Source organism: Pongo abelii, chromosome 1 (genome assembly GCF_028885655.2).
Source record: "Pongo abelii isolate AG06213 chromosome 1, NHGRI_mPonAbe1-v2.0_pri, whole genome shotgun sequence".
Classification (NCBI taxonomy): Eukaryota; Metazoa; Chordata; class Mammalia; order Primates; family Hominidae; genus Pongo; species Pongo abelii.
The window spans coordinates 211,812,923-211,827,120 of record NC_071985.2 but is presented as its reverse complement, the minus strand read 5'-3'; the positions used below and the strand labels follow the sequence as shown (position 1 = coordinate 211,827,120).

General features: G+C 47.5%; 1 protein-coding gene across 2 annotated transcripts in view; it reads right to left on the bottom strand.

Annotated features, from left to right (window-relative positions):
- Window positions 1–9,484, bottom strand: part of USP48 (ubiquitin specific peptidase 48) — a 105,855-nt gene extending 96,371 nt beyond the window's left edge. For both annotated transcript variants that reach the window (XM_054546749.2, XM_024255904.3), the window contains exon 1: window positions 7,287–9,484. In XM_054546749.2, coding sequence (XP_054402724.1) covers window positions 7,287–7,420 — 134 coding nt within the window. In that variant the 5' untranslated portion in view covers window positions 7,421–9,484. The remainder of the gene's footprint in view (window positions 1–7,286) is intronic.
- Between the last annotated feature and the right edge of the window lie 4,714 nt (window positions 9,485–14,198).

The window sequence follows — 14,198 nt, the reverse complement described above, 5'->3', positions numbered from 1 at the left end:
GGCCTAACAAAGTGTTGGGATTACAGGCGTGAGCCACCATGTGTGACCCTCATTAGGGTTTTGGGACTAGAGCTACAAAGCCACTGAAGTAAGATGGCATGACACTGGCTTTCTAGAGTGCTTCACACATTTCTGTAATGTTTTAATTTGGTAATAGTCATATGATGTTTCCCTAATGAGAACAAAACAGACATTGTACTCCCTATACACGGCTGGAAGCATAAGTAAATCCAGTCTTTGAAAATTCATATCAAGGCTGGGCATGGTGACATGCACTTGTAATCCCAGCTATTCAGGAAGCTGAGGAAGGAAGATCCCTTGAGCCCAGGAGTTTGAGACCAGCCTAAGCAACATAGTAAGACCCTGTCTCAAAAACAAAACAAAACAAATTTTACATCAAAAGGTTAACTGTAACAAAAAGAAATTGTAACAAAAGAAATACATATTAAACATATGAAACCCTTTGCACTTAGATCAAAAAGTGTGACTAACACATTATGTTGGTGAGGGTATGATGTATATGTAAGATACTCTTACACATTGACAGGGAAATGTAAAGAGAAACCCTCATTCTGAGGGGCAATTTAGCAATATGGATCATAATGAAAAACACACATCCTTTACTCAACAAGTTTACTTCCAGGAACTTACTTGACCACCAACCTCACTGTTAACAAACAAGTCTGCCCTCAAGACACACAATATTTGCAGAATTCTGTGGACAGAGGATTTAGTACACACTCCTTTCATCCTGTGACTGTCCTAAGTACTTTCAGAAATGCAAACAGTCCTGACACACGTAGTCTTTGAATATGGTCAAACACCTCAATCTTCAGCTTTGGTATCTCATAACAAATTGTTGCATAAAGTATGAAAAATACATATTGGTGATACTATTTATTTATTTAATCTCTTCTTGCAAAGAGAAGAAATAAACAAAAGGAGAAAGGCTCATGCCTGGAATTCCAGAAATTTAGGAGGCTGAGGAGGGAGGACTGCTAGAGCCCAGGAGTTTGAGACCAGCCTGGACAATGTGACAAGACTCTGTCTCTATAAAAAAGGAGAAAGTGAATAGTGTCTTGTCTCAAAAAAATAGAAGAAAGTGAGTAGAAAGAGAGCTTTTTGGATATCTAAATAAAAGCTGACAGGGCCAGGCACAGTGGCTCACGCCTGTAATCCCAGCACTTTGGGAGGCCAAGGCGGGGGGATCACCTGAGGTCAGGAGTTCGAGACCAGCCTGGCCAACATGGCAAAACCCCATCTCTACTAAAAATACAAAAATTAGCCAGGCATGGTGCCTGCAATCCCAGCTACTTGGGAGGCTGTGGCAGAACTGCTTGAACCCGGGAGGCGGAGGTTGCAGTGAGCCGAGTTTGCGCCGCAGCACTCCAGCCTGGGCAACAAGAGTGAAACTCTGTCTCAAAGAAAAAAAAAAAAATTAGCCAGGTGTGGTGGTGCATGCCTGTAATCCCAGCTACTCAGGAGGCTGAGGCAGGAGAATCGCTTGAACCTGGGAGGCGGAGGTTGCAGTGAGCCAAGATTGTGCCACTACACTCAGCCTGGACAACAGAGCCAGACTCCATCTGAAAAAAAAAAAAAAACACCAAAAATTAGCCGAGTGTGGTGGAGCATGCTTGTAGTCACAGCTACTCGGGACGCTGAAGTAGGAGGATGGCTTGAGCCCCTGGGAGGCAAAAGTTGCATTGAGCCAAGATTGCACCACTGTACTCCAGCATGGGCAACAGAGCCAGACCTTGTCTCATAAAATTAACTAATTCATTAATTAAAACTGCTCAAACCTTGGGTAAGGTGTGGCTTCTTACAAGACCAAAAGCATCAAAAAAATTGTACAATGTTGGGGCCAGGTGGTTCACACCTGTAATCCCAGTACTCTGGGAAGCTGAAGCAGGACTGCTTGAGGCTAAAGGTTCAAGGTCAGCCTGGGTAACATAGCAAGACCCCGACTCTACAAAAAATACCAAAAAAATTAGCTGGGTGTAGTGGTGCAACCTGCAGTTGTACCTACTGGGGATGTTGAGGCAAAAAGATCACTTGAGCCCAGGAGTTTAAGGCTACAGTGAGCTACAATCACACCACTGCACTCCAGGCTGGGCAACAAAGCAAGAATCCTGCTTCATTAATAAGAATAAGAAGACGGAGAAGAAGAACAAATTGGACTGCATCAACAATAAAAGCTTTTGTACTGAAAATGATACCACCAATAAAATTAAAAGCCATAGAAATTAGAAAAAATATTTGCAAATCATATATCTAATAAGGGACTTATATGCAGTATATATAAAGAACACAACTCGGCTGGATGCAGTGGCTCACGCCTGTAATCCTAGCACTTTGGGAGGCTGAGGTGGGCGTATCACAAGGTCAGGAGTTTGAGACCAGCCTGGCCAGCATGGTGAAACCCCATCTCTACTAAATATACCAAAAAAAAAAAAATTAGCTAGGCATGGTGGTGTGTGCCTGCAGTCCCAGCTACTCAGGAGGCTGAGGCAGGAGAACCACTTGAACCTGGGAGGCAGAGGTTGCAGTGAGCCGAGATGGCGTCACTGCACTCCAGCCTGGGTGACAGAGGGAGACTCCGTCTCAAAAAAAAAAAAAACAAAACAAAAACAAGACCAAAAAAAGATCACAACTAATAATAAAAAGGCAACTGAATTTAAAAGCATGCAAAGGATTTAAACAGACATTTCTCCAAAAAAGATATATGAATGGCCAATAAGTACACAAAAAGATATTTAACATGATTAGTCATCAATGAAACACAAATCAAAACATAAGACACCACACACCACTTCAGACCCACTAGGATGGCTAAAAGAAAAAAGGCAGTAACAAGTATAGGGACGTAGAGCAACTGGAATCCTCATATACTGCTTGTGAATATGTAAAATAGTGCAGCCACTCTGGAAAGTAATCTGACAATTCCTCAAAATAGTAAACACAGACATGGTGGTTTGTGCCTACAGTCCCAGCTACCAGGGAAGCTGAGGCAGGAGGATCGATTGAGCCCAGGAGTTCAAGGACAGCCTACACAACATAGCAAGGCCCTCATCTTAAAAAAAAAAAAAAAAAAGCCAAAAAAAGGCCATGAACAGTTTCATTCATGCAATCCAAGCATTTTAGGGGGCCAAGGTAGGAGGATCACTTGAAGCAAGGAGTTCAAGACCAGCTTGGGCATCAAAGTAGGACTCCATTTCCACAAATTTTTTTTTTTTGGAGACGGAGTCTCGTTCTGTCACCCAGGCTGGAGTGCAGTGGCACAATCTCGGCTCACTGCAAGCTCTGCCTCCCAGGTTCATGCCATTCTCCTGCCTCTGCCTCCTGGGTTTATGCCATTCTCCTGCCTCAGCCTCCTGAGTAGCTGGGACTACAGGCATCCGCCACCATGCCAGGCTAATTTTTTGTATTTTTAGTAGAGACAGAGTTTAACCATGTTAGCCAGGATGGTTTCCATCTCCTGAGTGATCCGCCCGCCTCGGCCTCCCACAGTGCTGAGATTACAGGCATGAGCCACCACACCCGGCAAAAAAATTTTGTTTAATTAGACTTGTGTTGTGGCATGTGCCTGTAGTGGCAGGAGGCTGAGGCGGAAGGAATGCTTGAGCCCAGGAGTTCAAGGCTGCAGTGAGCCATGACTGCACTGTAATCCAGTCTGGGTTACAGAGTGAGACCTCATTAAAAATAAATAAATAAATAAAAGTTAAAAGAGCTGGGTGTGGTGGCTCTAGCCTGTAATCCCAGCACTCTGGGAGGCCGAGGCAGGTGGATCACCTGAGGTCAGGAGTTCAAGACCAGCCTGGCCAACTTGGCAAAACCCAGGCTCTACTAAAAAATACAAAAAATTAGCCGGGTGTGGTGGTGGGCGCCTGTAATCCCAGCGACTCGGGAGGCTGAGGCACAAGAATCGCTTGAACCTAGGAGGCAGAGGTTGCAGTGAGCCGAGATGGCGCCACTGCACTCCAGCCTGGGCAACACAGAGAGACTCCGTCTCAAAATAATAATAATAATAATAATAATAATAAAAACTTAAAAGTTACCACACAACCCAACAATCCCACTTCTTGTTCTATAACTAAGAGAAATAAAAACAAATGCCCACACAAAAACTACTACATGAATGTTCATAGCAACATTATAATAACCAAAAAGTAGAAACGACCCAGATGTCTATCAGCAGATGAATGCAAATAAAAAATGTGGTAGATACAGAGATATGATGGCATATTATTGATCAATAAAAGGAAGAGGCAACAGGCACATGAAAAGAGGCTGAACTCATTTAGTCACTAGGAAAATGCAAATCAAAACCACAAAGATGTATATTTCACACCCAACTAGGAGGGCCTAATCAGAAAAACAGAAAATAGTACCTGTTTAGGAGGATGATGAGGCATTTGAACCCTCATATATCACTGGTGGGAATGTAAATCGGTACAACCACTGTGGAAAAGTTTCGCGGTTCAGTAAGTTAAACACAGAACTGACTGTGTTATGACCCAGTAATTCCACTCCCAGGTAAAGAACTGAAATCAGATGTTCAGACCAAAACTTGTATGCAAATGTTCAGAGAAGTACTACTCAAAATAACCAAAAGGTGGAAATAATCAAAATGTCCCTCAATTGATGAATAGATATATAAAATGCGGTATTATCCATAAAATGGAATACTACTCAGCCGTAAGGAATAAAGTACTGACACATGCGCAGCAGGGATAACCCTTGGAAACATTATGCTAAGTGAAACCAGACACAAATGGCCACGTACTGTATAATTCCATTGCTATGAAATATTAATAGAGAAATCCAGAGACAGAAAGTAGATTAGCAGTTGCCAGGGGCTGGGCGAGGGGGGAAAATGGGAAGTGACTAACAGATGCTCAATTTCCTTTTAGGATAATGAAAAGTTCTGGAACCAGACAGTGGTGATGGTTGTACAACTATAAAGGTACTGAAACCCACGGAATTGTGCACTTTAAGATGGTAAACACTGTTATATGTATTTCCCAGCTATTTTTTTAATGAAATGAAGTGCTGAAACATGCTACAACATGGATGACCCTTAAATACATAAGTAAAGGAAATCAGTCACAAAAGTCCACGTATTTTAGGATTCCATTTATATGAAATGTCCAGAATAGGGAAATTTAGAGGCAGAACATACAGCGCATACAGAGCCAAGATAAGATAATTTTTTTTTGGGGGGGACGGAGTCTCGCCCTGTTGCTCAAGCTGGAGTGCAGTGGTGTGATCTCAGCTCACTGCAACCTCCACCTCCCGGGTTCCAGCAATTCTCCTTGCCTCAGCCACCCCAGTAGCTGGGATTACAGGCACCCGCCACCACCCTCGGCTAATTTTTGTATTTTTAATAGAGACGGGGTTTCACCATGCTGGCCAGGCTGGTCTCGAACTCCTGACCTCGTGATCCGCCCGTCTCGGCCTCCCAAAGTGCTGGGATTACAAGCATGAGCCACCGCACCCGGCCTATTCTTTTTTCTTTTAAAAATTTATTTTTTTAAATGTATCCAGAGTCTCACGACGCTGTCTCGAAAAAAAAAAAAAAAAGAAAAGCAAGAAAAAAAAAAAGTATCGGCCCGGCGGGCGGTGGCTCACGCCTGTAATCCCAGCACTTTGGGAGGCCAAGGAGGTCAAATTATCTGAGGTCAGGAGTTCGAGACAGCCTGACCAACCTGGAGAAACCCTGTCTCTACTAAAAATACAAAAAAAAAAAAAAAAAAATTAGCCGGGCATGATGGTGCATGCCTGTAATCACAGCTATTCAGGAGGCTGAGGCAGGAGAATCGCTTGAACCAAGGAGGCAGAGGTTGCGGTGAGCCGAGATTGCGCCATTGCACTCTAGCCTGCGCAATAAGAGCGAAACACCGTCTCAAAAAATAAATAAATAATCAGAAACTGGCCCAGCATGGCGGCTCACGGCTGTAATCCCAGAAGAGGTGGGCAGATCCCTTGAGCCCAGAGCTCGAGACCAGCCTGGCCAACATGGCGAAAACCCGTCTCTACTAAAAATACAAAACAGAGTCGGGCGTGGTGGCCCTGCCTCTAATCCCAGCTACTCCGGAGGCTGAGGTGGGAGGATCGCTTGAGTCTGGGAAACGGAGGTTACAGTGAGCCGAGCTCGTGCCACTGCACTCCAGCCTGGGTGACAGAGTGAGACCCTGTCTCAAAAACCACCAGAACTATTAACAGTTTATATTATTTGGTTAGTCTGGAAACTAATTACGTTGAGAAACTGAAGCTTGATTATTTCTATTATACACAGACTTCAATCATTCCAGAACTTACTGTTAAAGTCAGATTTATCCTCCTTGTGAGACAGACACCCAGAGCTTGGGCTTATTCGTTTGCTTTATAGAAACTCTCTAACTTATTTCACTTCTCAGACTAGACTTTAAGCTCCAAAGCCAGAGACCATGACTTCCATTCCTTCCGGATCCCCCAGCGGAATGTAAAAACTCCAGAAAGCATTTCCTAAATGCCTGCCGAAAGACGGCTACTGAGCATGCCCGGCTTGGCCAAGTCAATTTCAACAACATTCTGAAACAAAAACTATAGTTCCCGAGTTACAAGGTGGAAAAAAGGGAATAAACGGGAGCAAAGCCTAAGGATTCAATCTATAGGAAGGGGTTAAGGAAAGACAAGGTTCAAGGGCGGGGCAGACGTGAAGGACAGCACTATCACAGCTCAAACTTGGTACTCGGTAAAGTGGTGTCGAACCACAACGACCAAAGAAAAGCTTTAAAAAAAAATAGTAGATTAACGAGTGAGAGAAGGCCAACGGGGGTGCAGGGTACCGATGACGTAGGCTGACCACAGTTTTTTCTAAACCTGCCCTCTCCAAAAATAATACTAAGATGATCAGGCCTTCGGTGTCAACACCAAGAAGATACACTGTGATGAAGCTCACTTCCAAAAAGTTCCTTTTTACAGACGAAAGAGCCGTGCTGTGGCCAAGATACCCCAGCCATCGACGCTTGCTAAGCTCTCGGCTCCTGCCTTCATCTCCACCGCCATCTTCTGGATGGGAACCCAAACCTTTCTAAAGTGCTTTGGCCAGCATCACCTCCGCGCACAGCCCGGGAAGGCTGCGTTTCCCAGGTTGCGCAGACGGCGCAAAGGGGGTAACTCCACCTCGCTCGGCTCCGCGCCTCCCAAACGCACGCAAAGGGCTGCCGTCTTCCTTTCCCCCACCCCGCCCGGGCTTTCCAAGGTCCGGCGCGAGGGGCCCGCAAGGCGCGGTGCGCGGGCCTCACCTGCACACGCCGCGAATGCAGGGCTCCAGCCAGATGCGGTAAGCGGTCTCGATGTGCTCCTGCGACACCTCCTCGGGCCGCACCGTCTCTGCCCAGCGCCAGGCCGCCTTCTCCAGCTGCAGCCGCGGGGCCATGGCCTTGGCCCCAGGAACGCCTCCCGAGCCAGACCGCCGCAGCCGCCGCCGCGGTCTGCACCGCCGCCCCAGTGGGCTCCGCCACCTGCTAGCAAGGAGGACCCGGCGCTCCTTCAGGCAGCTGGCCAGTCAATCACCTGTGCGCGCCACTGCCGCCGCGCCCGCCCGCGCCCGCCCGCGCCCGACCCGCACGACCCGCCGCAAAGCGCCGCCGTCGACACCCGACACACCCCGCGCCCGCGGACGTTAAAGGTGGACTCCCAGCCGCGCTGGGCGCATGCGCGTTCCCAGCAGCCTCTGCGCCGCCCGCGCCCCTAACCCGACGGGCTGAGGAAGAGGAAGCGTACGTCCGAGGCAGTCTTGCCACGTCCTCACTGGCGCTGCTGGAAAAGCAGCGACTTAGCCCCCGTTCAGGGCGGCGCACTACGTACCACTACTCTAACAAACCAGTGCCTCGAAAACTATTTCTTGCCTCCGGTACTTCCCTTTTAACCATGAAGTTTTCACGCTAGAGGCTACTCAACGCACACACAGTCCCGCCCAGACTGTGGAGCGGGACCTGTTTAGAGTAGAAAGCGAGTCGCCAAAGAAACCAGAGTTGGCTCTTTAGAGGAAGATTTAACTTGAGCCTGGACCGGTTCCGAACCCCTTTCCCGAGCCCTCCTGACGTCATGGGACGTTCTGGCCTTTTCCCGTGCTAGGGTGGGACTACGTGTCCCGGCATGCCCTTCGTCCTGCCATTCACTGTGAGGCATGCCGGGACTTGTAGTCTTCGAAGTGGGACTTGTAGTCTTCGAAGTCAGTGCGCCGCAGACTGTGCGGGAGGGGGTCCGAGGTGCCAGGGTGGAGTTTCTCTGGTGAGCAAGGTCACGTTTGCTGTTGGCTCTCTTCTCAAGACTGTTACCTCTATGCCAGGATTTTCTAGTTCCTCTGTAGCTCCTGGTTTAAAACATTTCCTTTCTGCGACTCCTGCCCCAGGACATAAAAAGTAGCTTTATGAGAATTTTTTTTCAAACTGTAAAGAACTCTACTAAAGTAAGGATATTTAAGAATTTTGCATTTGAATTAGAGCCCTGTCAGAATCTAAGCGCTAATTTCTGACTCAACTGCTTGCCCGCTGGAAAACCTTAGGCTGAATTCTTTAGATAAACATTCACTGGGCCGAGCACGGTGGCTCAAGGATCCAATCCCAGCACTTTGGGAGGCCGAGGTGGGCGGATCACCTGAGGTCAGGAGTTCGAGATCAGCCTGACCAAAATGGAGAAACCCCGTCTCTACTAAAAATACAAAATTAGCAAGGCGTGGTCGCACATGCCTGTAATCCCAGCTGCTCGGGAGGCTGAGGCAGGAGAATCGCTTGAACCCAGGAGGCGGAGGTTGTGGTTAGCCGAGATCATGCCATTGCACTCCAGCCTGGGCAACAAGAGTAAAACTCCGTCTCAAAAAAAACAAAACAAAAAAAACATTCGCTGAAGGCAGAAGAAACTAAGATGTGGTCCCTGCCCTTGGAAATGGGTTAGGGAGTGAGCTGTAGAAATACAAAGATCCCCATCCCAGTCTTGGGAGGCTTTGGGGTACTTGAGAAAAGGCTTCCCAGAACTAATTCCGAAGCCCACCTTTAACAGATGAGTTGGACTTAGCCAGGATAGAAGAAAGACACCATTCCAGAAAAAAAGAAACCACAAGGAGCAAAGGCACAGAAGAGAAAAGCTTGGCGTGAGAGGGCCACAATTTCTGAGACAGGGACAGGTGAGGGTTATGGCTTGAGAGGAAGACCTTGCCGCCGGGCGGTGGCTCACGCCTGTAATCCCAGCACTTTGGGAGGCCAAGGCGGGCGGATCACGAGATCAGGAGATCGAGACCATCCTGGCTAACAGGGTGAAACCCCCTCTCTACTAAAAATACAAAAAAAATAGCCGGGCGTAGTGGCGGGCGCCTGTAGTCCCAGCTACTCGGGAGGCTGAGGCAGCAGAAGGGCGGGAACCCAGGAGGCGGAGCTTACAGTGAGCAGAGATCGCACCATTGCACTCCAGCCTGGGCGACTGAGCGAGACTCCGAGACTCCGTCTCCAAAAACAAAAACAAAACAACAATAACAATAATAACAATAACAAAAAAAAAGGAAGACCTTTATTGAAGGTCCCCACTGAAGATATAAAGCTGTCGAGTGCTATAATGGAGATTTGCGTTTTGTATAGTGAGGCAGAGAAGAATTTTTTTTTTTTTTTTTTTTTTTCCTGAGACGGAGTTTTGCACTGGTGTGGTCTGGGCTCACTGCAACCTCTGCCTCCCAGGTTCAAGCGATTCTCCTGCCTCAGCCTCCCAGTAGCTAGGATTACAGGCTTTTGCCACCACGACCGGCTAATTTTTTTGTATTTTTTAGCAGAGACTGGATTTCACTATGTTGGTCAGGCTGGTCTCGGACTCCAGACTTCAGGTGATCTGCCCACTTCGGCCTCTCAAAGTGCTGGGATTACAGGTGTGAGCTACCGCGCCTGGCCTCCTCCCCTTTTTAGACCATACAGGGTAACTTCCTGACGTTGCCATGGCATTTGTAACCTGTCATGCACTGGTGGGCATGTCTTTTAGCATGCTAATGTATAATAATTAGCGTATAATAATTAGCATATAATAAGCAGTGAGGACGACCAGAGGTCAGTCTCATGGCCATCTTGGTTTTGGTGGGTTTTAACCAGCTTCTTTACTGCATTATGTTTTATCAGCAATGTCTTTATGACCTGTATCTTGTGTAGACCTCCTGTCTCATCCTGTGTCTAAGAATGCCTTAGGCTGGACATGGTGGCTCATGCCTGTAATCCCAGCACTTTAGGAGGCCAAGGTGGGTGGATCACGAGGTCAGGAGTTCGAGACGAGCCTGGCCAACATAGTGAAACCCCGGCTCTACTAAAAATACAAAAATTAGCCAGGCGTGGTGGCGGGCACCTGTAATCCCAGCTACTCGGGAGGCTGAGGCAGGACAATCGCTTGAACCCAGGAAGCGGAGGTTACAGTGAGCCAAGATCGTGGCATTGCAGTCCATCCCAGGCGACGGTGGGACACTCAGTCTCAAAAAAAAAAATGCCTTAACCTCCTGGGAATGCAGCCCAGTAGGTCTCAGCCTTATTTTACCCAGCCCCCATTCAAGATGGAGTCACTCTGGTTTAAACGCCTTGGACAGAATGAGGACTTGCTACAGCTTGATGATGTTGACCTGACCGGTATATCTTCACCTTTCTGATATTTGACCTTCAAGTCTGGTCACACCCCTTTCCTCGGTATCCACAGCTCCCTGTGTCATCCCTTGCTTCACTTAGCACATGATGAAATTGTGACTATCATTCACCATGAAGACACTACTATATGGCAGTTTTCTAAATTGGATAATTAAATAGAATTTCTACCAAATGAGATAGCAACACCAGAAGAAGGAGCAGATTTAGAAAGAAGATGATTTCGGCCAGGCACGGTGGCTCACGCCTGTAATCCAGCACTTTGGGAGGCTGAAATGGACATATCACCTGAGGTCAGGAGTTCGAGACCAGCTTGGGCAACATGGTGAACCCTGTCTCTACAAAAATACAAAAATTAGCCAGGTGTGGTGGTAGGCACCTGTAGTCCCAGTCACTCAGAAGGCTAAAGTGGAGGGATTGCTTGAGCCCAGGAGGTCGAGGTTGCAGTGAGCAGAGATCTCGCCACCGCACTCCAGTCTGGGCGACAGAGGGAGACCCTGTCTCAAAAACAAACAAAACCCAAATGTGCTAATTTGCTGTAATTTCTCTTAAGTTTAACAAACCCTCTCTTGACTCCCACATCCCCCTTCAGCTACTGTCCCATTTCTCTTTTTCCCTTTGTAGCAAAACTCCTGGAAAGCATTTTCTGTACTCTTCTCCAGTTCTCCTCCTATTCCTCATTAAACCTCCCAAATCAGGTTCTTGCCTCTATCACCCCCAAAACTGCTCATATGAAGAACGCCAATGGCCCTCACCTTGTTAAATGCAGTGGTAAACTCATACTCTATTTATTTTACTAGACCTGTTAGCAGCAATTGACCCAGTTATTCACTCTTTCCTCTTAGAAATACTTTCTTCTCTTAAATCACAGGGCGCCACACTCTCCTGGTTTTCTCATTACTGCTGGCCATCCCTTTCAGTGTCCTTTGCCGCTTCTTTCTCCTCTAACCTGGAAACTTGAGTGGCCTAGGGTTCAGTCCTTTGGACCTCTCCTTTAACTTTGTTTACTCCCTGGGGGATCTTGTTAGAAATGCTTGTTCCCCAGTGCCGTCAAGAAACAGCACTTGAGTCTGGGCACGGTAGCTCACACCTGTAATCCCAGCACTTTGGGAGGCCGAGGCAGGCAGATCACGAGGTCAAGAGATCAAGACCATCCTGGCCAACATGGTGAAACCCCATCTCTACTAAAAATACAAAAAATTAGCTGGGTGTGGTGGCACATGCCTGTAGTCCCAGCTACTCAGGAGGTTGAGGCAGGAGAATCGCTTGAACCCGGGAGGCGGCGGTTGCAGTGAGCTGAGATTGCGCCCCTGCACTCCAGCCTGGGGACAGAGCGAGACTTCATCTAAAAAAAAAAAAAAAAAAGAAATAGCACTTGAACATTAATATCCTCAGCAAGGCCATTTTCACTTTCTGCAGAAAGGGTACACTCGCCAGCAGTTTTGCCACTAGAGTACACTGAACAAACGGGACAGGGTCATTTATAACCTGAAGCATCCACCCTACTGCTGTGTCCGACTTCCATTGGCTGGAACAGGACCTCACATTCTATATTTGTCCTGATTGGCTAGCAACTTAGAACTTTTAAAAGAGGCAAAGGCTGGCTGGGCACAGTGGCTCACACCTGTAATCCCAGCACTTTGGGAGTTCAAGGCAGGCAGATCACCTGAGGTCAGGAGTTCGAGACCAGCCTGACCAACATGGAGAAACCCTGCCTCTACTAAAAATGCAAAAAAAAAAATTAGCCAGGCGTGGTGGCACATGTCTGTAATCCCAGCTATCAGGAGGCTGAGGCAGGAGAATCGCTTGAACCCGGGAGGCAGAGGTTGCGGTGAGCCAAGATCATGCATTGCACTCCAGCCTGGACAACAAGAGCGAAATTCTGTCTCAAAAAAAAAAAGCAAAAAAAAAAGCAGAGGCAGAAGAGAACAAGGGAAGGAGGAAGTAACCTGTGGAATGCTGAGAACGGTAAAAACACCTTTAAATAAGGAAGAGGAACAGGCTATGACCTAATGCTTGCTTGGACCAGTATAAGCATGCCAGGGCAAATATTTAGGCTAAATTGTGGGAGGTAAGAACATAAAGTACATTGATTTCTTTATTACGGCTAGCAGATATTTAAGAATGTTAGCACAGGTCTTTGAATACATTTTGAGATGGAGTTTCACTCCTGTTGCCCAGGCTGGATGGCACAATCTCCGCTCACCGCAACCTCCGCCTCCCGGGTTCAGGCAATTCTCCTGCCTTAGCCACCCGAGTAGCTGGGATTACAGGCATGTGCCACCACGCCCGGCCAATTTTGTATTTTTTTAGTAGAGATGGGATTTCTCCACATTGGTCAGGCTGGTCTCGCACTCCTGACCTCAGGTGATCCGCCCACCTCAGCCTCCCAAAGTGCTAGGATTACAGGCGTGAGCCACCACGCCTGGCTGAGAAGTAACTGTTTATTCCTAATTAGATGGGGAGGAAAGTCTCTTTGAAGAGGAACCTCTACTTTACTTTTTACAATCTCATCTCCTCCTGCTGTGTGTGGATGACTCCCAAATTCACATCTCCAGACCTGACCTAACTTCTAAAAAGCTAGATTTATATATCCTGCTGCTTGCTTGGCGTCTCCAGTGTGCAATAGATATCTCACATGTTACAGGGCCAAAGTGTATTCCTATTCCACCCCAACCTCCCCTCTCCTCATGTATCCTTCCATCCAAAAGACAGAAATCTTTCCATCTTGGTAGATGTCAACTTCATCCTACCAGAAATCTTGCAGGCCGACTTCTCTCTTTCCTTTACATCCCCATCCAGTCCTGCAAAACCTGTCAGCTTGCCTTCAAAATAGATGTAGAGGCCGGGCAGATTAAGTGCTCACGCCTGTAATCCCAGCACTTTTGGAGGCTGAGACACACCACCATGCCCAGCTAATTTTTGTATTTTTGTGGAGTGATCTACAGATCACTTGAGGTCAGGAGTTCAAGACCAGCCTGGCCAACATGGCGAAAACCCGCCTCCACTAAAAATACAAAAAAAAAAAAAATTAGCTGTATGTGGTGGCACATGCCTGTAGTCCCAGCTACTTGGGATGCTGAGGCAGGAGAATAGCTTGAACCCAGGAGGCGGAGGTTGCAGTGAGCCGAGATTGCGCCACTGCACTCCAGCCTGGGAGACAGGGCAAGACTCGGTCTCAAACAAACAGAAAAACAAAATATGTGTAGAGTGCCATCACTGTTCTGTTATCATTATCACTCTGGTCTCACCCGGATTACTGCAAAAGCTTCCCAAATGGTGTAAACCAAAAATAAAATTTAAAGGTGTCAGCCGGGCGCAGTGGCTCACACCTGTAATCCCAGCACTTTGGGAGGCTGAAGCGGGTGGATCACCTGAGGTCAGGAGTTCGAGACCAGCCATGGCTAACATCATGAAACCCCGTTTCTACTAAAATACAAAAAAATTAGCCGGGCGTGGTGGCGCATGCCTGTAATCCCAGCTACTCAGGAGGCTGACGCAGGAGAATGGCTTGAACCCAGGAGGCAGAGGTTACAGTGAGCCGAGATC